The sequence below is a fragment of the Neodiprion virginianus genome, chromosome 5 (assembly GCF_021901495.1).
Source record: "Neodiprion virginianus isolate iyNeoVirg1 chromosome 5, iyNeoVirg1.1, whole genome shotgun sequence".
Taxonomy (NCBI): domain Eukaryota; kingdom Metazoa; phylum Arthropoda; class Insecta; order Hymenoptera; family Diprionidae; genus Neodiprion; species Neodiprion virginianus.
The window spans coordinates 31,101,253-31,127,694 of NC_060881.1; the positions used below are offsets into that span (position 1 = coordinate 31,101,253).

The window sequence follows — 26,442 nt, forward strand, 5'->3', positions numbered from 1 at the left end:
AAAGCTGACTGATTCTACGTAGTCTTATCAACAGTCGGTACACTTACCGTCCGCGGTGAATCGGCATTACCGACCAGTATTACCGCCGTGTTTCCCATGCGGTCCGACGCCCTCGCGACTCAGCCAGTTTGAATTGTACAGCATGGCCTGTCAGTCGCGAATTCGCTCTGCAACCGCTTGTGGAGTTTGATGAATACGGGTGTAAATTCTGTGATAGCAAGAATTTTGGCAATTTTTGGCTTTAGTTATGAAGGTGGCAATATGTGCTCTTTTCAGTTGAACAAAATACCGCATGTGTCACGCAAATTCTTCGCTGATGCGAGTCCAAACAATATTCCAACCTCCTATCTCGTATCATCAATACGAAGTCTTTCGTAGTTCGCAAGGAAAATAAACCTAAATAAAAATCATGAGCAGCGATTCTACTGCCGAATTATCAAATTCAAGTAACAGGTAAGTCTTGATATTCTAACCTCTTATTAATTAACCCAATACTTGTATTGAATTATTTGGACACCGGCAAATTCGTACATCACAGACGTGTTTTTATTTGTAATTGTGTATTTTTTAATTTTATTGTTATAACCCCTTCAATTCTTATATATAACATTATTTGAACACCGGTAAATTCGAACATGAGCAGATGTAAATTCATCCTCTTGTACTCTTATCATCGAAACAATATATTTGTTATTATGGTTCATCTATCAACAGCAGCGTAGCGACTGCAGAAACAGTATGGAGAGTGATAAACAACCCTTTGGTCGCTATATTGTCGGACTTACAAAACGACACGGCGGAACGAACAATTCGTGTCATTTTGGGTTCCATTCTTAAGGGGTCTGCCAACCTGACAAATGTTTTGGTTCCCCCGCAGGCGGTAGGAGAGAATTACAAAAATCTTGAGAGACAGTATACAGGTAGATATAGGAGCTTATCGATGCCAACAAATAAAAATTTATAAAAGTGTTAGTGTGATGCGAAGAATCCTATTTTATTACAGAATTTACAGTTTGGCTTTTCGGAACGATGTTCTACATATCGGGTGCACCGTTTGGTACAGAAGTACACTCCAGCAGTTTGGAAGTACAAGCTTGTATGCTGCGCATATTGGCTACACATTACCCGCCGAATTTTAATCGAATATCTTCAGAGCTACTGGATGTTTTGGAAGGTGTGTCTAAAAGAGTTTTGAATCTGTTTTTTAACCGTTGGCTAATAGCATGGTTTGAATAGCAAGGAAGAGATGAACTATGTGATATAATAACCTCAGGTCCTTATGTTTACAGATATTGTAAAATTTGAAGCAAACTGTAAGCCTGGAGATCAGATGGAAATAGTCAGATTCCAGGCTGAGTCTGGTGTTATAGGTTACTTAGATCTCGTTTCCTTGCCGCTCAGGGTACCTGAGAAAAGGCTTCATTCTCTACAGATTTTTATATCAAAGGTAACGTTAAGGGATTGATGGTTCAACTTGATGGGTGACAACCATAGCAAGTCATAATAGTAGAACGAATAACAAGTCTGTATATAAGAGTTGTTCAATGAACTAATTGAAACAATAGTAGAATTAATTCGTCGATATCTATATAGAAAAAAAATTTCATGTCGCATCTTAATTATGATATGTATTTTTTCGACTTTCAATCACATTGCTGATCCCATTTTATCCATCGTTTGATCTTTGCAGATCATTTTAAACATTGGTGTTACACAATGGAACCAGTCAAGGTTATGGGATGTGTGTCTCAAAATGATCGTTGATTCTTCACCAGATGTAAAATTCCTTGCACTAAAAATTGCGACGCAGATGATGCAAAGATCGCTAATTGGGCCAAAGGTGTCGATAAAAACACAAGGATTTTTCAATATCGTGTCCATATTCGTAGCATATTTTCTCTACAATCATATTTTTCTTTTTTTCATCATTAAGGAAAAATACCCAATCATAGTTCGGACTACAGAGATGGTCAAGCTTGTTCCTAGCTGGAAAAGTCTCGGTGTACTATCGGCAGGCACGGATGCAGAATGGGTGGAAATTTTGACGAATTTTGTCAGCGAGATGGGAACTTCTCCAACTGCTACCAGCCTTTGTTATGATGTCATTGATTTGACAATCTGCAATAATTTTGATGGTAAGTTTAAAAGCAATTTGTAATTAAATAAGATCGAATATACTAACTGAAGAACAGTCATGAATTAAACGTTCAATTACAGTAAGTTCTGAGCCTTTGAGAGATGCAGCGTGCGCCAAAATCACACGTTATTTAATGGACAATCCAACCTCATGTACTCCTGACGAAATAACCAGGTGTTCTATTTATCTTAAGAATTGGACGGTAAGCATTTTTTTTCTAAATAAAACCGCTTATTATTAATGTCTCGAAATTACAGAAGGCATCATAAACAGGCACACTGAATAATTGATATTATTTTTGTTTTTTAAAGGGTTTTCTCGAGATAATGCAACACCTAGTGTTAAATGACATTGAATGTTCTATGTCAAAGCTTAAACAGAATTCATTACTAACTAGCGAGACGTGGAGTATCTTGGGAAAGATTTTTGCTGATAAGTTACAACGTAAAGAATTCCACTTCACTTTAGAGATCCTGAAATGTTCGAGCTGGCTAGACTTCCAGATTGCTCAGGCCAATATTGATGTTTCATTTTATGGAAAAGAGTCTGAAAGCATAGCTCTAGTTTTCATAAACGAACTGCGTGCTAAATTCAGTGTAAACCCAACTTTAATTTTTGAGAATATAAATCAGCTCTGCAGGCACAGAGAAGTAAAAAATGTAGAGTTACACGAAGTTCTCTTAGAATCCCTGCCACATATTGGACAGTCATTTGTGAACATTCGACAGCAAATTGTCACCGCTGCGAAATCCTTGGATGTTACGATGAAAATTAAATCCTTGGATACTCTTTGCCAATTCGGAAATTTCGAAAAACGTCTTCCGCTCATCAAAAGCTGCGTCACTTCCGACTACGTTGAGCTGGCCGTTGCTGGTATTCGGTAAGTAGCTCAGTACTATAAAAAATGATTTGCAGAACGATTCTGCTCAAATAATTCAAGGAAAGATCATGGCCAGAATAGAATCCCTTCTCAAATTTACTTATTCATGTATTTTTTCATTCTGCAGTACTAAAAACACGAGAATTACTTTCAGAAATCTGAAGTTTGCCATTGGGGAAGGTAAATCTTACTCTGTCACCTCTGTAGTGGAAATAATGAATCTAGCTACAGCTTCGGCTAAAGAAGAATTGCGTTTAGCCATAGTCGAATGTATGGGAGGAATAGTTTGTTTGCTTTCCGGGCGAGCAGTGATGGCTAGGTATTTGCTATGTTCATATTTTACAAATATGTTCAACGTTCCAAAAGTTCTGTTGCATTCGATTACTTGATAAAATATTTAATTTCAGAGAGGTTGATCGCTCGACTGAATGGGTGATAAAATGTGCCGATTGTGACAAGATTCTTGCTGGGGAAATACAGAGTGCAGTCTGCGTCCCATTTGAAGTAGAGCGATTTTTGATATCGCAGTTTAAACTCTTCGCTACCCTATCGACGAATCAACGTTTGCTAATGTCTCGCAATTTTCTGTCTTTCTCTAATCACACTAAATTCTTCAATAGCAGTACAACAGCGAGAATATGGCTACCGTACATCAGAGACGATAGTAAAAAATTGCGTGAAAACGTTGGCAAAGCGATTGTCTGCGTTATACAAAACATGATAAAACTTCAAGGGGAATCGAAATGCACTTCCCCAGATTTGAAAGAGTTTGAAACGCTGATTATGCAGGTTTTTACGGAAGTTCTGGAAAGTGTTTTTGCATCTCCAAATCTCGATTTACATCTCACGATAATCGAAACTGCTCAGAAAGTGGCCAGGTATCTACTTGATATTTATCATGAGGTGAAAAAGCAATAAAAGTTTCTTATCGAATAGTGGTATTTTCATAAAAAACACCAAGTTTCAGAGAGCACCTGTACCGGATGGAGGAATCTCTGCTCAAAATGTTTTTGATAACGATTCTTCACACCAATTCAAACTCCATAGTAATATCAACAGCGGTCACAGCTTTCCAGGAAATTGCTGCGTGCCACGAAACTACACCAAAGTTATTGTACCATCGCTACAAAAGAGGATTTCTAGATGTAAGAAATACAGATTCATATCTTTAATCGCCGAATACATGCAATGACGGTGTTATTTTACAGCTAATGATCGAAATGGCGGTACGCAACTGCATCAATCATTCCTACAACTTGGCCACATCCTTGCACAGAGCTGCTAAATGCGTAGGGTATCAAGGCTCTCGTCAGCTTTTACACAAGGATGGAAACTATGCTATCTGCACTCTGCTTCCCTGGATAATCAAGTTTCCTCAAGTTAGATGCTTGTGCAGCGACATGGCTGAGCTCATAACGATGAACGAGAAGGACATGTTCATAGAGTATTTTCAGTACATCTGTCCTCACGTTTTGATCAATGAAAATGAAACTACGGGACAAAAGTGCCTTCTGTTGATAGAAAGCATCACCAACACCAGCATAAGCGATCTTATGAGCAGATCTTTCATGGTAATTTATTATTTTTCGCTTATGTTACATTTTCATCGTCAGTGTTGTATTACACTTTGTATTCTCCGCAAACAGGGAATATTTAGTGAACTAATGTTGCATTTTCATACCCGTATCGTCGACGTTATCAAACATCTCGAGGTGCTTTCTCAATTCGACATGGAGTATGAAGGAAAGTTCGACTCCAGAGAAAACGTCGTAAGTCACCGCATCTTCTGCCCAGTAATTAGACCGATCCTGGAAACTTTAACATTTTTAATTCCAAATTAAGGCAGCTTATCTAAAGCCAAGACTTCATGGGGTCCTCGTCAATCTGGACAGTAATCTGAGCTCTAGGTCGGACGAAACTGTACAGAAACTAGCCCTAGGATCATTAGCTGTTTTGATGCAGTTTATGGGAGAGAGGCACTTGACTCCGTTGCGATTCAAGCTGCTCGGCACTTTACGAACTTCGCTGAGTTTCAACAGGCCTGGATTTCAGGAACTAGTTTGCGACGCCTGGGACTCTTTCTTGCACAAGTGAGCTCTTCGCCATTTTTGCAGCTAGCGAAATTCTTGTTCTACCTTGAATAGCACACTTCTCATTGCAGTATTGCCGTAGGAGATCTGGGGCCCTTGATTCCGACTATCTTCATATCATTGGCAACGCTTCTCGAACGTCGACCTGATGAAACCAGTGCCATGATGGAGTACCTTGTGATCAAGCGGAACAGAGAAGTCGCTGATTACATACCCGAGCTGTTTTTCATCGATGATTTAAAAGTACCTGAAAAAATAGCTGCTGTTGTCAAACAACATATAGCTTCAACTCGGTAATCTGAGCCATAAAAAATTTCTAGTATCTATCCTTTTTTTTCAATGATTGGTTGATCAGCTGCAGGATTTGTGCCTGATTTGTATAAAATTCATTAACGACAAATTGAAGAATGGAAGCTTTGCCAAATTTGATTGCTAAAATTTTTTTTTTCCAGGCCTAACAACTTTGAAGATAATTTGAGTATGTGGTTGAAGCGCACGGTGCATGAGACACACGAAATACGGTACAAAGCTCTCATATATTTGAAGAAGTTTCTCGCAGACTCTCGCAGTCATTTGAACGATATGATTCTTAGTGGGAATGTCGTTGATCCATTAATTGTTGAAGTAAGTTTGGGTTTTTTTTAATTATTGGATAATATTTTGGAACATTTTTAACGGCTGACAATCTTCCACCTCACAGCTACTTGACACTCTGTTGAATGGGTGCAGGGACAAGGATGAAAATGTTCGATTGGCTTCAGGGGAATGTCTCGGAGAATTAGGTGCGGTAGAACCGAGTCTTTTACCCCGCAGGATCCAAGCAAAAGGTAACGTGAATATAGAATATGGATTATCAAAGTACTTGGTTCTACTAGTTCAGAATCAAAATCACTTTTCTAACACCTATCGACTCATGAGCATCGAGTTATTAACCTCAGGTTTAATTCCTTCCAGACGAACCCAAGTTCATCTTCGAAACTAACGAGGAATTCGCCTGTCTTGCTCTTACCTATCTCGTCCGAGCCTTTCAGTCTCAAAAAAATACTCAAAGCATGGGCTGCTTCGCTCTTGCTATACAGGTATGCCACAAAAACAATATCTTCACGTATTTTTGTCCGTCCGTTTGAATACATGTAGGTAATAAAGTCATGTCTAAAATTTCGCTTTTGGGATAAACTGAACGCACTAAAGTGGTGTTAAAGTCTACTTAGGAACACTTTACGTTAAAGAATAGTTGTAATGTTAACATTTGAACTTGATTGAGTATGATAATTTCAGGAAATCCTCAAAACCTACAGCATATCCCCAGAAGGGACCAACCGCCACTGCTGGGAGCAGTTTCCGAATACTGTACAACAAATGATTCATCCCTTTCTGAATTCTCATTACAAGATTACTACGATCAAAGACGACAACGAATATCCGCATCCTATCTACGGGTGTGTTTCTCTACCTTACTTCTTTTCATTTCTTACAGATTTTAACGTCCTTTAAATCTTGAAACGAAACCTCGCTACTTGTTTAAAAATTAATTTGCTACTATATACAACCACGTTTCAGTTGTGCATATTTTATTTTCGATCTTCAGATCCGAAGAGGGTTCGACGTTCAACAAGTGGTCCTATAACTGGATATGCAGTATGTCCGACAGTGTGCACGACTCTGCTTTAAAAAATTTAATAGCAGCTTGCAGGCCTGCGTTTAGACGGGATGTAAAATCATTGATATTATTCATCCCGTATGTGGTGTGTGAGTGATACATGCATAAATTGCATTTCCTTTGCTATCGAGCATTCTACGCTTACAATTAGTGTAAATATCAAAATTGTGTTCTCATTCATAGCCCATATAGTGGCGAACGGAAATCCAGATGAGTGCAATAAGATTGGGGATGAGATGTTGGCTGTGATAAACGTTATCGAACAGACAAGCGTCGACAAAAATCTAGTCGACAGACGTCCCCTTCGCTATCAGTCAGAGTCTGCAAGTAATAGTACGAGAATTTCTGATGAGGATAAAAGGATTCACTGCTCTCAAGTAAAAACTTACAGAACTGTCTAATATAAAATTTATGACCGAAATTATTCATCTGGAGTATAAAATCCACTAACTGTTCGCTACGTTCAAACAGGTTGTCTTCTCAATTTTGGATCACTTGCAGAGATGGCTGAGAGAGAGAAGATCAATCCGCGATGAAAAGTATCATTCCATAAAACGTAAGAATTACATAAACTTGGTTTTTATAATTTTTACGACCCGTTGAAACTAAACTGAAAAAAAAAGGAAACGATTTTTACTCCTTGCTTCGTAATTCCACAGGCTTTTGCAAAACGTTCAATAGCCTGGCTCTGGCTCAGGGTTGTTATCAAACCCAGGAATACCATCGATCGCTGATGTACTTGGAGGATCACATGGCATCTAGTAATCAAGGCCTTGCCGAGTCAATGGAAACGGGTTTACTAGCGGTAAGTGTACAAAGGGTCGTAAATCATCTGACAAAATTTCTTAAAATTACAGCCCATCTTTTTTATAGAAAATATACGCCCAGCTCGAAGAACCTGATGGCGTCTCAGGCATTTTGGCTACTCAGGATGAGGTTCCTACGCTTCAGCAGCTGGTACTGGCCCACGAAGTCAGTGGACAATTGCAGGTACAGTAAAATATGAGAAAGCAATCATCGGTTCACCTTGTGTATCCCCAGCAAAGAAGTGACCACATTTTTTTTCTACACACTGACAGGATGCTGCAACATGTTACGAAAGACTTGCCCAAGGAAAAAATGTCAAACCTAAATATTTGCAAGGGATGGTACAGTGTTATCTCGGTCTTGATCACCCTTTTACAGCGACAAACATCACCGAGGGGATTCTTAACAACAGGTAAGTTGCTGTCTTTAGCCCTGACGACTATTGAATCTTTCTGTTTTCAGTTCTCATATCTATCGCCTGTTTCAGACCCGAATTGCAGCCACTGATTGTAGATGATGAGATGTTCTGGCGTCTTGCTGATTTTTCCCAGCTGGATGATATGGCGAAAAATACGGCGAAAAAGTCTCTTCTGGACGGACTTATCGCTGGATTACCACCCGATCTCAGTTCGATAAAAAAAAGACTCGTTTCCATGTTGGGAGCAGCCTCGAGACAAGGAACATATCAACAAAGCTATCCTCAGATAATGAAGTAAGTTTGTGATTCAGAGTTACAATAAACTGTATGATATTGTTGGCTTTTAACAACGAAGATCGAGTCACATAGAAGCATACAGCTTATGGGCCGCTTGAAGCAAAACTTTCCGCGACTCGTAAATCAATAAAGTAATTCTTTTGTTATAGGCTACATATTTTGAACGAGTTTGAAAAGGCCGCGGCCATAATGTTGATTAATCCTGAACAGCTGCCGAATATATTTGACGAATGGGAAATGCGCGGGCAGCTGGTCAGAGCTTCTAGGGGAGTCGAATCCGTCCTTAGCATGCGAAGAGCAACCCTTGACCTGGCTGTACAGTTACAAAGACAGACTACTGAAACTGAAAATTCAATTCTGAAACAAGAAATTGGAAAAATATGGTTAAAAAGTGCCAAGATCGCAAGAAAGTGAGCTGCATCATGTGATTAACGATTTAATATTTATATCTCTTCTGCAAATTTTCATAATCCATTTAAGATTTTCGAAAATTTCAATTGAAAATCTTAACAGAATTTCATTACACTTCCATAAATTTTTATTTTCAGGTCAAGATTGTACCAGCAGGCCTACATGTACATACTTTCTGCCAGCGACAGTTGTCCACCTCAAGAATTGTACATAGAACAGGCTCAATTGTACTGGCAAAAGGGCTGTCAAGAAGAAGCTTTTACAACGTTAAAACGGTGTTTCGCTAACTGTTTTCAACCCTCTGCTCATTACAAACAGATGCCTCCTGATTCTTGTGTGGAGGAAAGACGGCAGTGTGCAAGGGTCTGCATTTCAATACTTTTTTCCGAATTTTCTCCTATGAAACAAGTTTTCTGTGAAATATGATTACTCTGACATCTGTGTTATTTGTATAGGCTAAGCTGCTCTACGCAAAATACAACGACGAAACTCTGAATGTAGATACTGACGGTAACATCAGCAACTACAAGGAGGCCATAGAGGTTTGGCGTGTTTGGGAAAAAAGTTTGCTGTCTTGTGCTCGTTATTACGAAAGCATTGTTGACCGAATGTCGGATGAGGAGAGAGACATAAAGGGCAGGTAAGTTTGTCCTGAGTAGAAACTTTTAATATTAACGATTTCAGCAATCTCAGTACAAATTTTATAACGTATGGTTTTAAATTATTCAGAGACTTGCAAATCCACATGATGAACTACTATGGAAAATCACTGCAGTATGGCTGCAAGTACATTCATCAGTCCATGCCTCGACTGCTTACCATTTGGTTGGACTTTGCCTCTCGTCTGCAGGTATTAAACGGTTCGACAAAAATTCGCGAAGACGCTCTTGCGAAGATGACCAAGCTTGTTGGTAAGTTTTTCGATCCAAGATCCTTCAAGTTCGACGATTTCGACCTCTCACCAACTTAGCATTAATAAGTTGTTAACTTTTTCACAGAGGTGTATCTTGAAAGGCTTCCCACATTCATGTGGCTCACAGCTTTCAGCCAATTGGTATCGCGCATATGCCATCCGTGTCGGGAAGTACAGAACACATTGTGCTCCATACTGGTTAAACTGATATCCGCTTATCCTCAGCATTGCTTGTGGATGATGGCCTCAGTTTTCAAGGTAAGAATTTATCCGAATCGTTATATTAGAGCCACTTGAATGTGAACAATGCCTCACTGCTTCAACCATTCTGTAACCGATTCCTTCTTTCTGCAGTCCTCTTATCCAGTTAGGCAGAAACGATGCCAAGAGATTTTCAATCATCCGGACCTTCGTGTCTCGCGACATACAAAATTAATTCAGGATTTCAATAGACTCTGGGAACGCCTCATCGAGTTATCCAACAGGGCGATACCGGAAGTATGTCTGGAACAGTATAAACTAGATTCAATGAGCTGGTTTAAACGAACCAGGATTTTGAACTCTTTCTTCAATTTTGCAGAAGACTGCTTTCACCACTGTATCAGCATTATCCAAATATCTACCAAGATTGTTGGCTTCCTCGGACTTTGGACAGATCATGATACCGACAACAAAATTCAGGCAGCTTCATTTACCTTCAAAAGTAACACCGATCGAAACGCATAATCCGTTTCCCACGTAAGTATCGAAGAAATACTTCGGAACTTGCCAATTCGTACGTCAATTGAACATGTTTGTTTCAATCTCTTCAGTCAATGGGCACACATCATTGGCATCGAAGACAGAGTGATGGTGATGCAGTCCCTCCAAAGACCGCGTAGGATAACGTTGCGAGGATCGGATGGGAAGCAGTATCTATTTATGTGTAAACCGAAAGACGACTTGCGTCGAGACTTTAGACTCATGGAGTTCAATGATATCGTTAACAAGTACTTGCAAAAAGATCCAGAATCTCGTCAGAGAAGGCTGTACATTCGGACATACGTAAGTCGATTGGAAATGTAAAAATACTCGGCAAATCGATCCTTAAAAAGCTCGGAATATTCGTCTTAAAATTATACTAATAATAATTATTTCACAAAACTTGCACACTTCAATTTTCAGAGCGTGGTACCGCTTAACGAGGAATGCGGCCTGATAGAGTGGGTTCATAATCTGGTCGGATTTCGCCCGATTCTTTTGGACTTCTACAAGGAAAGGGGAATCTCTATGTCGGCTCGAGAGCTAAAGAACGTTATGTGCCGTACGTGAAAGATATGAAAATTTTCTATCTCCCATTAGTTTTATAGTACTAATCAATTTCTAACGAATTTTATTCTGATTTCAGAACTCAGAGATTCTCTGGAAAAGAAGCGAAAAGTGTTTTTAGACGTTCTTTTACCCCGACATCCTCCCGTTCTCGGAGAATGGTTTCGCCTGACTTTCCCTGACCCATACGGATGGTAATTCATCAATTTATCATTGAAAATTTGTTCTTAAATCGCTGTTATATTCATTTTATTTCAGATAAAGTTATCACACTTTTTCCAGGTACGAAGCCCGAACAGCATACATCAGGACTACGGCAGTTATGTCTATGGTTGGATACATATTGGGTCTCGGAGATCGTCACGGAGAAAATATATTATTCGACTCAAAATGCGGGGACTGCGTCCACGTTGATTTTAATTGTCTATTCAACAGGGTACGTGAATCGTGTATTCAGCAAGATCGACTCTTATTCCATTACTGTTGAGAAGAATTTCTCGTTTACGTTATACACGCAAATAACGCGCATTATCTTTTCAGGGTGAATTTTTCGACTGGCCAGAAAGAGTTCCATTTCGGCTGACAAATAACATGGTTGAGGCCATGGGACCGCTGAAGTATGAAGGCCCATTCAGAAGGGCCTGCCAAACTACAATGAGGGTTCTCAGGGAGCAAGCCACTACTCTCGTCAGCGTCCTGACTCCATTCGTCTACGATCCCTTGGTCAGCTGGAATAAAAACCAGCCAGATGCAGCAGAGAAAACGAATGAAAAGGTAAGCCTCTTACTAGGAAGTCAATCAATGAAGTCTCGACATTGTGACGACGCCTTCCTTACCGACAGTGTTCTGTACCTCAATAATCAGGATCCGTACTACCATGTCGCCCACAGAAGAATGCCTTAATTAATGATTCGAAATCTTCACGCATCAAGAAAAAAGGTCAGTATTCATTATTTTTGTGTCATTGCAGGCTGTGGAGAACATAAAGAACATTGAACAGCGTTTGAAGGGCCTGCTCAGATCGCAGGGAAAGAAAGCAGATAATATTGCATTAAACCTTAGCGTTGAGGGACAAACAAATCATTTGATACTGGAAGCAACTAGCGTTGACAATCTTTGCCAGATGTACGTAGGATGGGGTCCGTATTTGTAAGGACTTTTCTCTACGGTGAGTTTTTGTTTAATGTCAGAAAACTGTTTTACTACTTATTTGTTTCTGACTACAATGTGTCAAATCCTTCGGATCAGATTGTAAATAATATACTTTTATACTAATAGGAATAAAAGTGATTGCTACGTTTTTAAAACTTCTCCGGTAATTTCTACAATGACCAAACCTCGCCTGCTAAAGTCAATATCGTTCAACTCAAACTTCTTAAAACCGTAAAGTACGACATCGAGGCGCTGAGTACCTGAAAGCATCGAAACGCGACGTAAAAACATATTAGTCATGTGTGAAAAGTAGTAGACTGTAGAATTACCCAACATTAATAGAATCCTGTTACACATACCGTGGCCAGGTGTTCCAGGCACATAACGTTGAATTTACCGGCGGTAATTTTAGCCGGTTTTTGGCCCCTGAGGATGATTAATCTCACGTCCGTTTTCAACCTTTTTGAAAGCTTGAACCATTTTGTCGCGTAGGCCGCATCGCTGACAGCTAAACTCTGCGTGTTAAAAAGTGTTCATAAAAAATATAAGGTACAATGTCTGGAATAAATTATCAAATCAATTTTCAAACAGACTACAACAATAATTTATAACACTATTGATATCCTAATTAGTTACTCACTTGACTTATCAAACCGTCACCAGGGAAGCAAAATAGTATCAGCTGAAAAAGTGCCATCATCAAATAGGAAAAGTACTTCGCGCCTTTACTTCGATCCGTCGGCGTCTGCATGAAAAAAAAACCAAAGAAAAATAAAAAACGACATTTACTTTTCACGTATGTGACGTGTTGAACCGATTAGTTTATCGATTGAGAAGCACTCATTCGTTGCAAACTCACCAAGGTCACTTGAAGTCCAACCAAGCATATGATTAAATTACTGGCCAATACCTGGCACAGCATTATGGGGCTGAACAAATGGTCCACATTCTTGGAGAATCTAAATTCGGTATGTTAGGTTCTTGAAACTGAAGTTATGACTCTTGGCACGACCTCTATGAATACTTACATAATTATGGGTACTGACTAATCACACATTACCTTCTTCATCAATAACTTACCTGAGTATAATTTGATGGTGTTTGATACAAGTGGCCAGTTTTTGTCTCGCAGTGATCGTTAAAGATTCCGCGTTCTTCCGCTTATCAATCATGTCTATCGTCTGTAAAAGAAAAAGGAAAACTACCGTGTAGAAATATATGCATAATTGCAGCAAATGAGCTATTCTTCGTTGCTTACATCGTCGCCAAGGCGTTGGAGATTAATTTGCAGAATTCGGAAATGGCCGCTCGTGTGGAAAAGGGTTGACGCGATGAGGGTGTCGATCGCTAAAATAACCGTCGCGCAGGCAATCGTTGCGACAACTTGTGACAAGAGTGCTAGCTACGGAGTAAAGATAGCAAAGATAGATATTTTGAATGTGTGAATATTTTCAAATGTTCCTTGCGGCAAAATTATTAGAGATCTCGTGAACTTTTTTCTAGAGCTCATCGAGATTTTGAAAACTCTTAAAGATAACTTTCGTTTATCTGTAAAAGTTTAGCATAAGTGTGTCATCCCATTCCGACTTGGTTTACAAATATCGTTGTAACTCCAAAACTATTGATCTGGCTGCATTTATTTATAGCCTAAAACCAGGCTAGACTATGTAGTTATCCCAAAAAAAAAAAAAGAATCAAAATCGGTCCAGTTGTTCTGGAGTTATAGGCGAATATACGGACAGACAGACAGAGATGCGTTGAGTAATGTATACCTAGATGTAGAGATATGGCATCGAAAAAATTCATTCTAGCATTTTTCAAAATCTGCGAAAGTTTTGGGACAAAGCGAAACCTCATTTTTTTTTTTCAATACTCGAGGTCCAAAAATTTCCTATCGTAGAATCACTTTCTAGCAGTATATTTCGACTAATGGATCGCCAAGAGCTCGAAAAGTACAATAAAAACATCTTAGGATTGAGAGTTGAGAAAATACAACAGGATTTCTCTATTTGTGGCTGTAACTTTTGAACCATTGATCACGTCGACTGATTCGGACTAGATTTCACGCGTTAATGGAAATGAAAAATCAAAAAACAACAACTCGTATTTACCTGGTAAAATGGCGGCTCCGTCCATCCCTCGGGATAAATACCAGGGAAAAAAAGCGGCCGAGTTCCATTCGACGAGTCCTCGGTGTCCAAGATGTAAATCTGGACCAACGGTGAGGTATAAAACACAAGCAGGGCGTTGAAAACGAGAAAACCATAACACCTTGTGAATTTCTTGGCGAATCTGCATACAGATAAAATCGAGAAATCTTGGATTAATAATGGCTGGGGTGAATTCATCCTGTGGGCAGGACTTTATTTACGAGGCATATCCGAGGAAGCATGATGCCCCTGTCTCGCTCCTCTGTTTGGCAATATTCCAGTATTCACCGAACATGAACGTTATCAGATCATCTATCTCTCTTCTCCTCGACGTCCAAACAATCATCTTCAAAAGTGCGAGTATTATGGTCAATAAGACGGAGCTGAAAATTTACGAGGTTGAAGTTAGTAACGTTATCGTAACGAAGCATTGGCGAAAAAACACTGCTTTCTTACTGTTACAATTAAATGATTTTGAAGGAACTAAGATTTGAAAATAAGAGTGTGTTTTGTTTTATTGCGTTCTACTGAATTTCAAACAATTCCAAAATGGCGAAATAACGGTTTGGCTTCAGCATGAATCGTTGCGATAACGTTACTAACTTCAACATGATGAAAATTTTCGAACAGTTATTCATGGATTGTCAATTCGCGATACAAAACTCAGACGTAGATCCGTCTTCTCTCAATTGCCAGACGAACCTTGTCTCCAAAATAATATTGAGGTTACTGGAGTAATAAATTTGTTGAATCTGTGGGACGACGATAAGGAGCATGAAGAAAGCGACTGTCAAAGTTCGCGGCAAGCTCTTTGGGTGAAGGCCAGTCAATTTCAGAATAACGCGGTTCAATGAAACGTACGAAGTTACGTCCATCGTTTCACCGTTTATCAAACTCGACTTTGTCTTTTCTATGGTATCAATGGTCATCCGAGAACGAGTCATCGTGGAAAAATGCCTCGAGCCACTTTTCCCTTGGCCATCCGAAACGGGGTTTTATATTTTCATATTTAATTAGGTATATATTCAGTGTAGTCTGTGAGCTCGATCGACCTCTTGAATTGTTAATATAACTTGGAAAACATGTTCCACCTATGCTAATAAGATATTCATCGCGAGTAATCCCGCAGTTTCGCCTTTCCCCGGTTAAATATAATGGCGGCGGAACTTTATTCGCGACTCCTAGATAATACGAAAATCGAACGATTCCCTGTTACTTCAAGTATAATTAAGTGGTGTATAATAACTTTAGCAGTTTCTTACTTTCTGTTAGAATTTTGTAACTTTTTTCCTCGTATTATAAGTTATAGCATAAAATATACAGGTGGAAGTAAAACTTCTGTTCAAGTCTTTTTAAATATTTGATTGGCAGGTGTACTCAAACGGTTTCCAATTTCATCTCTTCTAGAAAATCGAGTACAATCAACGTCGAATAATTGTTAACATTTTAATGCCAAATTTCTTGCCAGGACAGTTGTACCCGAGGTTTACCTAACCGATTTTTTAAAATTCTGCGACGTGTTGTAAAGTGTCAAAAACATCAGATACACATTTTTTCATACATGCTGATCTGGCCATTTAAACGGTAAAAATCAACCCTGAAGTTAATCTGCAAAAAGAATTTTTTTTTAAGATTTCCTTATTTTTTGGGGGGAGGGGGGTAAACCTTAGAGGTTCGTTTCTCATCCCCTTAAACGGTCGAATTAGCACGTAAAAACTAAGTCTTTAGTGTTTTTAATGTACTACAACGTATTACAGACTTAGGAAAATCGGTGAAGTAAGCCTAGGGGAATTTTAGCCTTGTTGAAGTGTAGCTAAAAAACGGATTAGAGGAATATCGGGTAAGCCTTTAAAACTGTAAAAAATATCACAGTGGTGCACATTGCACAATAATATAGGTGTAATAAATATTGTGGCTTTGAGATGGCAGTGTTACAACCACTAACGAGAAAGTGAGTATTGTAAGGTACGTAATGAAAATTGTGGTTAGCCGTAACGTGCCGTAATGCACCTACACGAATGTACACGTTATACCCATCTAGTGATCATCAGGTGCAAAAGTAAGAGTTGTAATAGTTGAAAAAAGGTGAAGGCACATTTTTATGGCCACTTGTGGACACGGTTCTGAATTGCAAAGCAAAAAGCAGCATAAAGTAGTGCGATTGCGTATATGCTGATCGAACAAACTTCAGGATCGACATTCAGGGTGCGTTCCGAAATTAGCTACAGCGCTAAAAACTCCCTAGGACAGAAACAGAGCTAGTCACAAACTCGGCAGCGTAAAAGAGATAAAAGGTTGTCGACAGCATTGGAAACTAATTTCGGAACGCACTCTTAGTAGTGAACCAAAAATTATCCCCGAGGTATCTGGAAGATCTCTCTCTGACGTGTATCGCTTGAAGTATGATTATGAAATGTGGGGTGGGTATAGAGCGCGTGGCGGAATAGAAGCCGGTTAGTAAGTTAAGTAGCATCGAGCTGATCAAATGTAGGTAGAGTGAAACCGGGCCGAATTCTAGCACGCATTTACGGACCCGTGCCGTTGCTCATTTTCTGCTTTTCACAAGTCGAATAATATTCGGACCTTCTCCCCTCCTAATCTCCCCATTCAATCAGAAAAACAAACGTATTATATACGGATGCCTTTGATCCTGCGGAATTCACAGCGCAGTACAAACGCATAAATATTTGTTCTGTCAAACTTAGGACTCTAATATTGGATCTACCTTTTTGTCGCCAAACACCGTAGTTCTTAACTACCGTGGACCACTGCGATCAATAATACCCACGTGACCTGAATGCCTAGAGTGTGTTAGCACCTTATCTAAATATTATACTTATTTCCACAGGCGTACTCAATTTTTATGTAGCAATCCGTTACCAAAGTTACATACAACATGACGGTAATTCATGGGCAAGTTCTTCTGATGCCCGTTCGATCACAAAATTGACGGTCAACATGCTGCCTTCAAGTGTTGTCCGTCTTGTTAAAGGAGGAAACGTTTGGTCTCCAATAAGTGCTTTGAGAATTGTGATACGGGACAGCTTCAAGCGTAAAATTTCTCATTCCTAAAACAACAACAACAAAGCGCGTCGCAGCTCAGTTTCTTGTAATTATTATTGCACCCTGTTCGTCGGCTGGTCATCAGTTGCCAATTAAATCTAGGCAATGGATGACGACAATACGAAATCGGGCCACATTCATAGCACGCCTTACGTCGCTGCTATTTGCTTCAATGCTGAGACTCGGTTGAAGTCCGTTTTAGGGGCATCAAGTCAGAAGCTTGTTTGTGTATGACTTATACTTATACTATAACATAGACTACTTATACTACGCAAAGTTTCAACGTTGATCAAGGCACCTCGTTAAGATTGTGAATAGTTGGGAACCTATCGGAGATATTCACCGATAAGGAATCAGGAGAGACGGGCTACTCCTCAAAAGTTTCAAATACAGTATTTGAAAGCCTGTCATATACCAGCCTTGAGCAATACCTATCTCCGGATTTTATCTGCACTCTATGATCCACAGTGAACGATTGTAAGATGGCCTGCGTCACACTGCCGGACCGTTCATAGTAATACATTATACAGTTAGGCAGGTGTCCAGCGTCCAGCAAGTTGCACAAGCATTTCTAGGTATGTATCTATGTATGTAAACTTTAATTGCCACCCGGACTTCCTTTCTCACTTCCATCCTTTGCATGTTCCTCAGTTCCGGGGAAATTGCTCCTTCGACTCTTGTGCCTGATGAATACCTTAAACATAAGCAAATTCACGCGATGATGAATAGCGACAAGAGCTTATCACATAACGGCTATTATACAACACAATTAGAACATATGTACACTGGTGATTTCAACGGATAACTGATGACTCGATTACCCTGTTGTAATTGCCAGTTTACTAATCCACTTGGATGTTAATGTTCCCGTTTTTTGTTTTGTGTACACCGATTCGTCCGGACTCCGTATCGGAAGTTCCTGTATGCAATGTGTGTCTTACTGTGAGTCGGTGATGATCCTCCTCGATCCGCGGCACCGTCGCGGCGATGCCGCAGTAGAAAGCGCGAGGTGGGTAGGTAGGCAGTATTCTGCTCCTCATGGAGGGGGATCACCACCTCCTCGATATATGGACAACCTGACGACACGTCTGCTGCACTACATCCTCGGCTCTCTTGAGTGAAGAAAAAAGCTTGGTGCGTGTTTTCGAACGCGGTGGATACAGTATTATCGCGTTGTTGTATATAACGATTCCTGTTACCTACAAACGAGCCACGATGTCGGCTGTCAGGACTGTGAGCCTGGTCCTCTTCTTCGCCGGGGCAGCTCTCGCCGCGGCGACTTCAAACTCCAAGAACTCAACTCTTGCGTGCTTCTTTGAGGAAAACGTGATCGAATGTGCCGCTCAAAGGATAGACGCGCAACTCGACGAGGTGCAGAGCAAAGATCCGGTCAAACCTGGCCAGCCAAGGGAACCACCGATCAGTCAGGTCATCGCCGACACGAGGAGTGTTCTCGTTCAAGGTATCGAGGCCGTTGATGCGGTCCTAACATCCGACGCAGACACGGAAGATACGACGGTTCAGGATGAGGATGCCGAGGACTCTCGAGATATCGGTAAACCATTCACCTATAATGACACGTTGACGTACTGATGCACAATCAACTGTATTCTTACTTTCATGCCTTATGCGATCTTGAGTTAATTAATAATTTACTAACCACCTCCTCTGATGCATCATGCAAATTTCTTCTATGTACCAACCATTCTGTGATTGGACTCTCTTGCTCCAGATAACCAGAAATTTTTGAGCTTCGTTTCAAGCGAACGAATGTAGAACAAATTTTTGCAATGCATTACAGTAATACTAAAGGTACAATAGTTGAGGACCCTTAAAATTTTCAGAATATCTGAAAATCGTAACATCTTCTATCGATGAAATATCGATTAACGCCCAACAATTAATATACAAAACATACGATATTCAAGAACATGGAAAATTGATGAAAAAAGTTTTCCCGAGTGTGTTCTCGCAGTAATTCAAACCTGCTCTTATTAATGGGATACTAAGGAACAATTTAAAGTGATGTTGTAATTGTTTGAATCTTGAACGTGATCAATGTTTTCTAACTGCCGATTATTATATCTATCTCGGTTGTTTCGGTTCAAAGAGTTCTTATAATCAGATAAAAAAGAATAATACGAGGAGTCTAGACGTTGAAAGAACAGACCGCAGGTAATTTTTCTGCTCTCGGGCAACATTGAACGGAAACGACTTGATAGGCGGTAGTTTTCAGCAATTGATAGTCTCAAATCACGTAGTGAAAAGTACGTATTTGCCGATCGAGATTGGTAATATATCATTAGCAGAATTAAAATACACCACATGGGCCGTGCTCGGGTCCCGGTCTGATATTTATTTCTATCAATCGACGTTCACCTCACCATTTGCAAGTACATGGACTTGAATCGATACTAATACCTATGATCATTCTAACATTGCAATTCGAACAAAGACTTTGTAGTTGTAACCGTAACGAAATCACATGCGCGAATATTGTACGGCACACTTTGTTATCGAAGCCAGTTTATACCACTCATCGAACTAGTTTATCGCATCCAGTTCACTCAGAACTCACCCACTCTTTGGTCTTCACTTTCAACCCGCAAAGGACTTTCGGCGATAGTACATAATCAAATTCGCTTTATACGATCTTGCCTGCAACAACTGCAGTTACGATCGACGTCGTTCGAATTCCAGGACCTGAAACGTTGGACCATAGATTCAGAAAATGGCATGGTGTAAGAAGACAAGGTGTTCTCTAATCGGATATGCGCAGTAGCAAAGACACGTGATCCCTATACGACGTCAGGACAAAAATTCCGTTTCTGTCGTAAAAAGTACAACGTAAGCTCTGAGTGATGGAATGTCTGTTTTATAGTTTTCAAAAATAGTATTCAAAGTGACGTCATGTGGGGGCACATTTTCATTGGCTTTTCATTGGCATTTCACACCTTATTTCCGTACGTCGTGAAAAATGGTAAAAAGGCGTATTGGAACCGCTTTACTCTCACCGGACGCCAGTGTGTACTTACCACGTTGTATAAAGAGCATGACTCTGTCCGTAGTGAACTTGAAATGATCTGGAAATTTTGAAACCTATGAGAGAAACGGGATAGGGCACAGAGGGCATGGCCAAAGTCGACCGAGAGAAACAGCGACGCGACTAATACAACAAACCCGCCGCCACGTGAGCGACGAAGGAGCAGAAAATAAGCAAGTGGGTTACCGGGTCACCGGTTGTCTGGTGGAAGCTCAACGCACTCCTTATATATATTATTTTATCTCGTGTGAATGATCTCACCCGGTATGATATTCCTCGACTCTTGCCGGTCCCCGGTTTTTTTGGGACTCCCCGTTGCGTAAGCTTTCGATTCTTTGACCAACGTCCAATGACTGCATATGGGCAAAAGAATTTCGGGAAAGCACCCTGGGCAGAGTAAGGAAGATGGATGAAAGTTTTATCTGTTGGGAGTAATTTCCATGAAACGAATAGTCTTCCCAGGTCGCTCACGGGTAATCATGCAAATTACTGGGAATTCTAATCACGCGATTAGATAGACAATCATAAAATTAGCAGCCGAAAACACGCGTGCGAACGTCTCTAGAGAAGATTATATTATTTATGGAGTCGGAGAAAGGTTCGCGTCTGTTGGTACATAAATCGTGTTGGTTGGTATTGAGTTTTTGCTTATGCGTCGCGTCATCACTCTCACGCGTCTCAGTCAATGATCATCAGTTGCAGACAAGATCGATGACCTCTTCTCCGTACGTGTCCATCGTACTTTAAATTCCGTCGGTGAAATTTATTTCCTATTGTCAGTAAATAAATACCATTTCCGACAGTTTAATTCGAGTTATTAAAAAATCTGGGATATTTTATGATAGTGACGATTAAGATCAGACTTTTGTCTATAATTAGAACAACTTATTCAGTCAGTTCTTGGATCATATTTGATTACGTTGTGAGGCCTAATAAGAGTTTAATAAACTTGACGTAAATGAATTCTTATACACGAATAGCTGCTAGGTATGAACACCAATTTCACTATGAGTTATACGGTATATTTAGAATTTCCAACGAATGAGAATAATCGAGGTTAAGTACACGTCGTGCGGTTACTTGAAAAAGCATTCAAGAATATATATTTGGTCGAATGAAATTAAAAATGAGACGTTCGCGTAACAAACATGGATAAATGTGCTCAAACAGAAAGGTTCATAATATGAATTATAAATGCTGAGTAGGTAGCCGGAATATGAATGAGATGTAATGTCGACTTTGCCATACCGTGAAGCCCGGGGTGAAGTAGGAAGGAGGGCGTATCATTGGGCTCAAGTCCCATAAAGATAAAATTTCAAATTTGATCTCTCACGGTTAGTTTGCAGTTCAACTGTTCGTGACAGTTGGTGTACAGTAGTCTAGTGGCTACGTGTAGATCGTAGATCTAGACATGACGTATTATTTTGGCGTGACACACGGCTCTCGAATAATTTTATTATAAGTGCTCTGACTTGGGAGTTGTACGATTTATTTTTTTCACTTCATCAAAGAACAAAACAATAATCTGTATATATATTTATATACATAGAAAGCTGACACGATTTTGATTCCGTCGAATCGAAAATTAATTCACACGTCATAAGTAGGCATCGTTCAACCAACGGTTGCAAGGAGAAAAAAATTGTTTAAAAATAAAGAAATACAAAAGTATGAAATGAAAACCAAAAGATCTGGGTGTCGTTCGATTAATATATACATTTATGCATAATGTTACAAACGCGTGTGACTGAATATATCAAGTTTCTATTCCTTTTTTTTTTTTCTTCTTTCATCTTCAACACCCTCAGGCTATTACATCCGCGAGTCGAACTGATACTTTCTTCAAGTTCCTCGGCGGGAACGGTTTGGCATCGCTCATAGCAGATTGCAGAATATAAGGCGACAGATGGGATCGCTTACCCCGTGTTAGAATTAATCTCAAGCACGCTTGCCATATGGAGATTCGTTCGAATGGTCAGGGGACTGGAATTCGGTTTATGTGTCAAACTGATCGTAAAAATTCACCGACGAACAAAAAGCACTGTCGAGTATACCTTATATATGCCTGCCTGCCACCTTGTCCACCGCGTTGGCAAACAGACGACTGTATGTACAGAATATTTGTGTGCAAGCACGCCTGCACGCGTAGCAATTAACGGTAAAACCGTGTCTACACGCTGCAGGTATATCTTGTATGTCCAGTGTACATCTGCAGTTTCCGGCATCGTTCTAATCATAAATTCATATCAAAACTACCCACCGAAACGACTGAGACACCAGGAATCCTGTGGGTAGCGATCGGCCTTATTTAAGGATGAATTGGAAGGACCGTTTAAACAGCAAGTTGAGAAAACAGAGACACGATAGTAAAGACTGAGGAAATATCATTTCTACTCTACCGTGGATATGCATCTAAGCAGATTCCCGTAGCACGAGCTGAAATATCGATTTGAGAAAAGGTTTTACCAATGAAATGCGAAAAATTATTAAACTCTGGCAATTTTTATTCTAAGTTAACGTTATTCGGTTTGTTTTGTTTACCAATCATAAAAAAAACTCAGACATCTCGTGAGAAAAATGTTACGAACAGTTATTTGATTCTAGAGTGTATAAAAATAAATTTGTGTAAGTACGACGCAACAGATGTCCGTTAACGTCTACCTATGGGCGTTATAATATAAGATTTCTTTACTGTTTTTCAAACATTTTCTAAACGTCTGGTGAACGAGTAAAATGACTCGTAAACCCTAAGAATCGAATCTAAAACACCGGATTTTAATCATTTCGAACCGTCTAATTATAAAACGTCTTTTCAACCGGTTGATACATTACAACTTATGTTATTTCAATTTGGTCAGATTCATTTTTATTACACCGGAGAAATTTTGTTGCATTTGTGCCAACTATCGTTGGAGCGGTAACAGTGCTGAAGAATTTTAAAAACGCTTCTCTTCTCTCTCCAATTTTTTTTGTCAGACAATCGGGCCGAGTCATTCTTAAACCGGCAGTCAATTGCAGTGGTAACGATTGTTCGAATTCGTGAATTCGGGTATCTGGGACATAACCGTCACATGCCTGTACGTACCGAATTGTAATTCAATTGGCGTAACCACATGAACCGCGATATACCGAATTAATAATCATACTCCGCGTCGCGTTGCCGACCCGGTTGGCTCGATAAACCGGATACCCACCTCACTTGAACGCGCTGCCGGGTGTTGACTTTGGATTTTTTTCATCCGAAGTCGTGTAACGTATCCGTTTATCAGGCGTCATGCGTTGCTGATCGAATGAAAGTTCTCCAATGGCTAACATGTTTCCCCTCAGACTTATTCTAGATGCTTATAATAAATTCTTTGGTCGGAAAGAATGGTGAAAACCGTTAACTAAAAACGGTGTAACAAAAAAAAAAAAAATAGCATCATGGCCATTGCAGAGAAATTGTCGTGTAGGTAGATAGTCATTTTTTTCCTGCAAGAGAAAGGGAATGGATCCTGTTTCATTTTCAATTCCGTAAATAATTCCACGCTTCATCCGCCATTTTAAATTTCACATTATCGATCTCGAATTTAAACGAGTCAAAACCGAGAGTTCATCTGAGCATACTTACACATGCTTATCAAACTCTGTTTGGGTAACAAAACTCGATGTTTCGGTACCAAGATTTGTTCCTTTCTTCAATCTGTAACTGAAATCGATTGACGACTATGAGTAACGTGAATGTTTGTTGTTGTTTTTTTTTTTTTCTTTGTACAAGATACATGAAATTCGCAGTAGAAGGATGAATACACGGTCGAAATTTTTTGTCCATATCGCAGGTGAAGCGAGGAAGAAGAAGTTTGGCAAGAAGAAGAAGAAGGCACTGCAGAAGATATTGATGGTCGCGATGGTCCTGAAGGCCAAGCTGAGTCTCCTCATCCAACTATTCTCCGCCCATCTGCAGGTGAAATTCTTTGCCATTTCTCTGCTCAGCTTGTTGTTGAACCTCGCACGCTTCTGGCTCGACCTCAAGAATAAAGGACAACCACAGAAGGTGATTTACTACGAACATGCTCAGCACCAGCACCATTACGAACATGAAGACGACCATTCCGGATACTGGGGAAGGTCCGCCGACGACGCTCACGAGCTCGCTTACGGCGCTCATCACGACGAACAAGTACCAGAGTATTAGGAAACATTTTACGCGATTAAGGGTTGTAATTAAGTCGTTATTGTTAGTATCGGTTCACCGAGAATGCTCGAACCTGGCCATGCGAATCCCAAGTAGGGCGTTTATATTACGATTGATTCTGCTCGTCGTTCTCGGTTCGATATGCATCAACGAGTGGCTAACTTTCCAAAATTGAGTTTCACTCGTTTTCGATGTTGCTGTTTTCTCTTTTTGAATTAATAGTATTTATTTCATTATCATCATTCTCATCACGTTGCCACGACTTCCGGTTTCATTTCCCTTCTTTTCGTACTATATAGAAACTGGATTCAAACTACTCTCACAAAATATCATAAACTTGTTTATTGTACAGGTACCTACTTGAATATATCAACAGCCGCGATCGAAAGTAAACTTTTTATCACTTTTACATCCTAACGGTATTCTTTTTCATTATAAATTAAAAATATCCATTCCATAGGGTTTGGCAATTGGTTTCTCAAGTTATACTCTGCGAAATCCTCAGTCAACTCTGTCGCCATCAATGCTCTCGTACGGTTGTACCTGGAATTAGGTAATAAACTTCAATTTGAGGATAATTTAATTTGGGTAAAATTCGCGGGTACAACGTAGGCTTACAATTTCACTAAGAATTTCCTGCTGCAGAATCGGTAATGTATAGTTTTTATAGTAATATAACGAAAAATTTATATCTCGAGCGCTCGTGCCTTGAGTGCCTTTTCCTTCTGATATTGGAGTTATTTATTTATTTATCTATTTATTCTTCACCCTTAGGAAGGAAAGGCACGCACATTATGTGTAGGTGTCGAGCATTTTCAGTCGGACGAGTACGGAATCAGAACGTCGAGTAAGCATGTACAGTAATGTTCATTAATGCCTTCCTTTTTCGGCTAACTTGTTTGCGGTCCGAAACAAAATGCCATTTCGCTTCTAAACGATTTATGTGACAATGAGTGGCGATGCAACTGACGTGAAAGAATGGGATATATTGTCACATAATCCGTATAGCATCGAATTTGCATTTTGTCTCGGACCGCAAACAAGTTAGCCGGAAAGAGAATGCATTAATGAACATTACTATACAGTAGAAGGTAAATAACGGGCTTCAAACTTGGCGTTACAAAATAATCAAAATGTTTTCCCCTTTACTGTTCACTGATATTTTATAAACAAAGAAAAGTAGAAGACGAAGTTGATTTTTACGTTAGTTTAAAGAATCGAGACCAACGAACGGAAGGAAAACAACCAAATCAAAAGTGTTGAAACATTCCGTGAGAGGGTTGAAAAGAGAACAAAAAGTAAATGCTGCGATGAAATTTCGCACGCATTCTTGTTACCACCTCCTCTGTGTTTTGTCTTGTTAGTGCAAGGAAGTCGTTTCCTCTTCTACGTGCTAAAATGTAAATGCTTTAGAATAATGTTGTATGCATCGCCATAAGCATTATTTTCATTCTCACACCATCATAGATATTTAAATGTCATTTGTACCTTGTTTTTTCTCGCATTTCTTCAGCTCTCGAGTGTCGCAATCGTGACCTGTGTACATGTATACAATCGTTGAATATCTTTAACTCGTATTTATTACAAATTCAAAAAATGTACACCACCAATTGAGTATAATTTGCACTTGTATCTGTAAATTTATAACCAAAGGCCTATCGTCTGTATGCGACCTGTACTCTAAATGCTCAATCGCGAATCAATTCGTGCGTACATTGCACGAATTCATGTCGAATCGTAATATTAGCGAATTGTGAACTCAATTTCTGAAGCGTAATACCATTATAATACATAATAAGCTGTTTTTATTTATTTGTTACACAGTGCCACAGTGCCTTTATTGTATTATTATATAGTATTATATTGTATTATAGATTACATAAAGAAAAAAAAAATCATATAATAAAAATACACACTTCGATTCCGTTCCGTATTAACA

General features: G+C 39.6%; 3 protein-coding genes across 7 annotated transcripts; 2 read left to right on the forward strand and 1 right to left on the reverse strand.

Moving 5' to 3' along the window:
- The first annotated feature begins 155 nt into the window (after nucleotides 1-155).
- Nucleotides 156-12,228, forward strand: LOC124305096 (serine/threonine-protein kinase ATR-like). 3 transcript variants are annotated; one of them, XM_046764122.1, is made up of 39 exons: nucleotides 156-453; nucleotides 715-920; nucleotides 1,004-1,174; nucleotides 1,290-1,447; nucleotides 1,691-1,840; nucleotides 1,934-2,135; nucleotides 2,218-2,339; nucleotides 2,449-3,017; nucleotides 3,172-3,336; nucleotides 3,425-3,895; nucleotides 3,979-4,162; nucleotides 4,226-4,588; nucleotides 4,664-4,786; nucleotides 4,860-5,107; nucleotides 5,179-5,400; nucleotides 5,560-5,731; nucleotides 5,808-5,934; nucleotides 6,062-6,186; nucleotides 6,386-6,546; nucleotides 6,696-6,856; nucleotides 6,951-7,144; nucleotides 7,239-7,323; nucleotides 7,427-7,572; nucleotides 7,641-7,757; nucleotides 7,847-7,986; nucleotides 8,062-8,286; nucleotides 8,439-8,699; nucleotides 8,838-9,063; nucleotides 9,156-9,340; nucleotides 9,430-9,611; nucleotides 9,699-9,871; nucleotides 9,968-10,111; nucleotides 10,194-10,351; nucleotides 10,426-10,657; nucleotides 10,778-10,916; nucleotides 11,001-11,115; nucleotides 11,204-11,357; nucleotides 11,462-11,695; nucleotides 11,892-12,228. In XM_046764122.1, the coding sequence occupies exons 1-39, from the start codon at nucleotides 410-412 to the stop codon at nucleotides 12,072-12,074; spliced, it is 7,437 nt and encodes a 2,478-aa protein (XP_046620078.1). In that variant the 5' UTR covers nucleotides 156-409; the 3' UTR covers nucleotides 12,075-12,228. The 3 variants fall into 3 exon arrangements, with proteins under 3 accessions (XP_046620078.1, XP_046620080.1, XP_046620079.1); XM_046764124.1 differs by having other exon boundaries at nucleotides 3,985-4,162; XM_046764123.1 differs by having other exon boundaries at nucleotides 718-920.
- On the reverse strand, nucleotides 12,193-16,409 carry LOC124305097 (odorant receptor 13a-like). 3 transcript variants are annotated; one of them, XM_046764126.1, is made up of 10 exons: nucleotides 16,257-16,409; nucleotides 14,926-15,404; nucleotides 14,445-14,606; nucleotides 14,185-14,365; nucleotides 13,332-13,475; nucleotides 13,154-13,254; nucleotides 12,933-13,032; nucleotides 12,714-12,818; nucleotides 12,433-12,588; nucleotides 12,193-12,333 (listed from the first exon to the last, which is right to left on the reverse strand). In XM_046764126.1, the coding sequence occupies exons 2-10, from the start codon at nucleotides 15,165-15,167 to the stop codon at nucleotides 12,283-12,285; spliced, it is 1,242 nt and encodes a 413-aa protein (XP_046620082.1). In that variant the 5' UTR covers nucleotides 15,168-15,404; nucleotides 16,257-16,409; the 3' UTR covers nucleotides 12,193-12,282. The 3 variants fall into 3 exon arrangements, with proteins under 3 accessions (XP_046620082.1, XP_046620083.1, XP_046620084.1); XM_046764127.1 differs by lacking the exon at nucleotides 14,926-15,404 and having other exon boundaries at nucleotides 16,238-16,409; XM_046764128.1 differs by lacking the exons at nucleotides 14,445-14,606; nucleotides 14,926-15,404 and having other exon boundaries at nucleotides 16,238-16,409.
- A 1,958-nt stretch (nucleotides 16,410-18,367) lies between these two features.
- LOC124305094 (uncharacterized) lies at nucleotides 18,368-26,298 on the forward strand. The gene is made up of 2 exons (XM_046764121.1): nucleotides 18,368-18,841; nucleotides 24,148-26,298. The coding sequence occupies exons 1-2, from the start codon at nucleotides 18,502-18,504 to the stop codon at nucleotides 24,501-24,503; spliced, it is 696 nt and encodes a 231-aa protein (XP_046620077.1). The 5' UTR covers nucleotides 18,368-18,501; the 3' UTR covers nucleotides 24,504-26,298.
- Nucleotides 26,299-26,442: the final 144 nt, after the last annotated feature.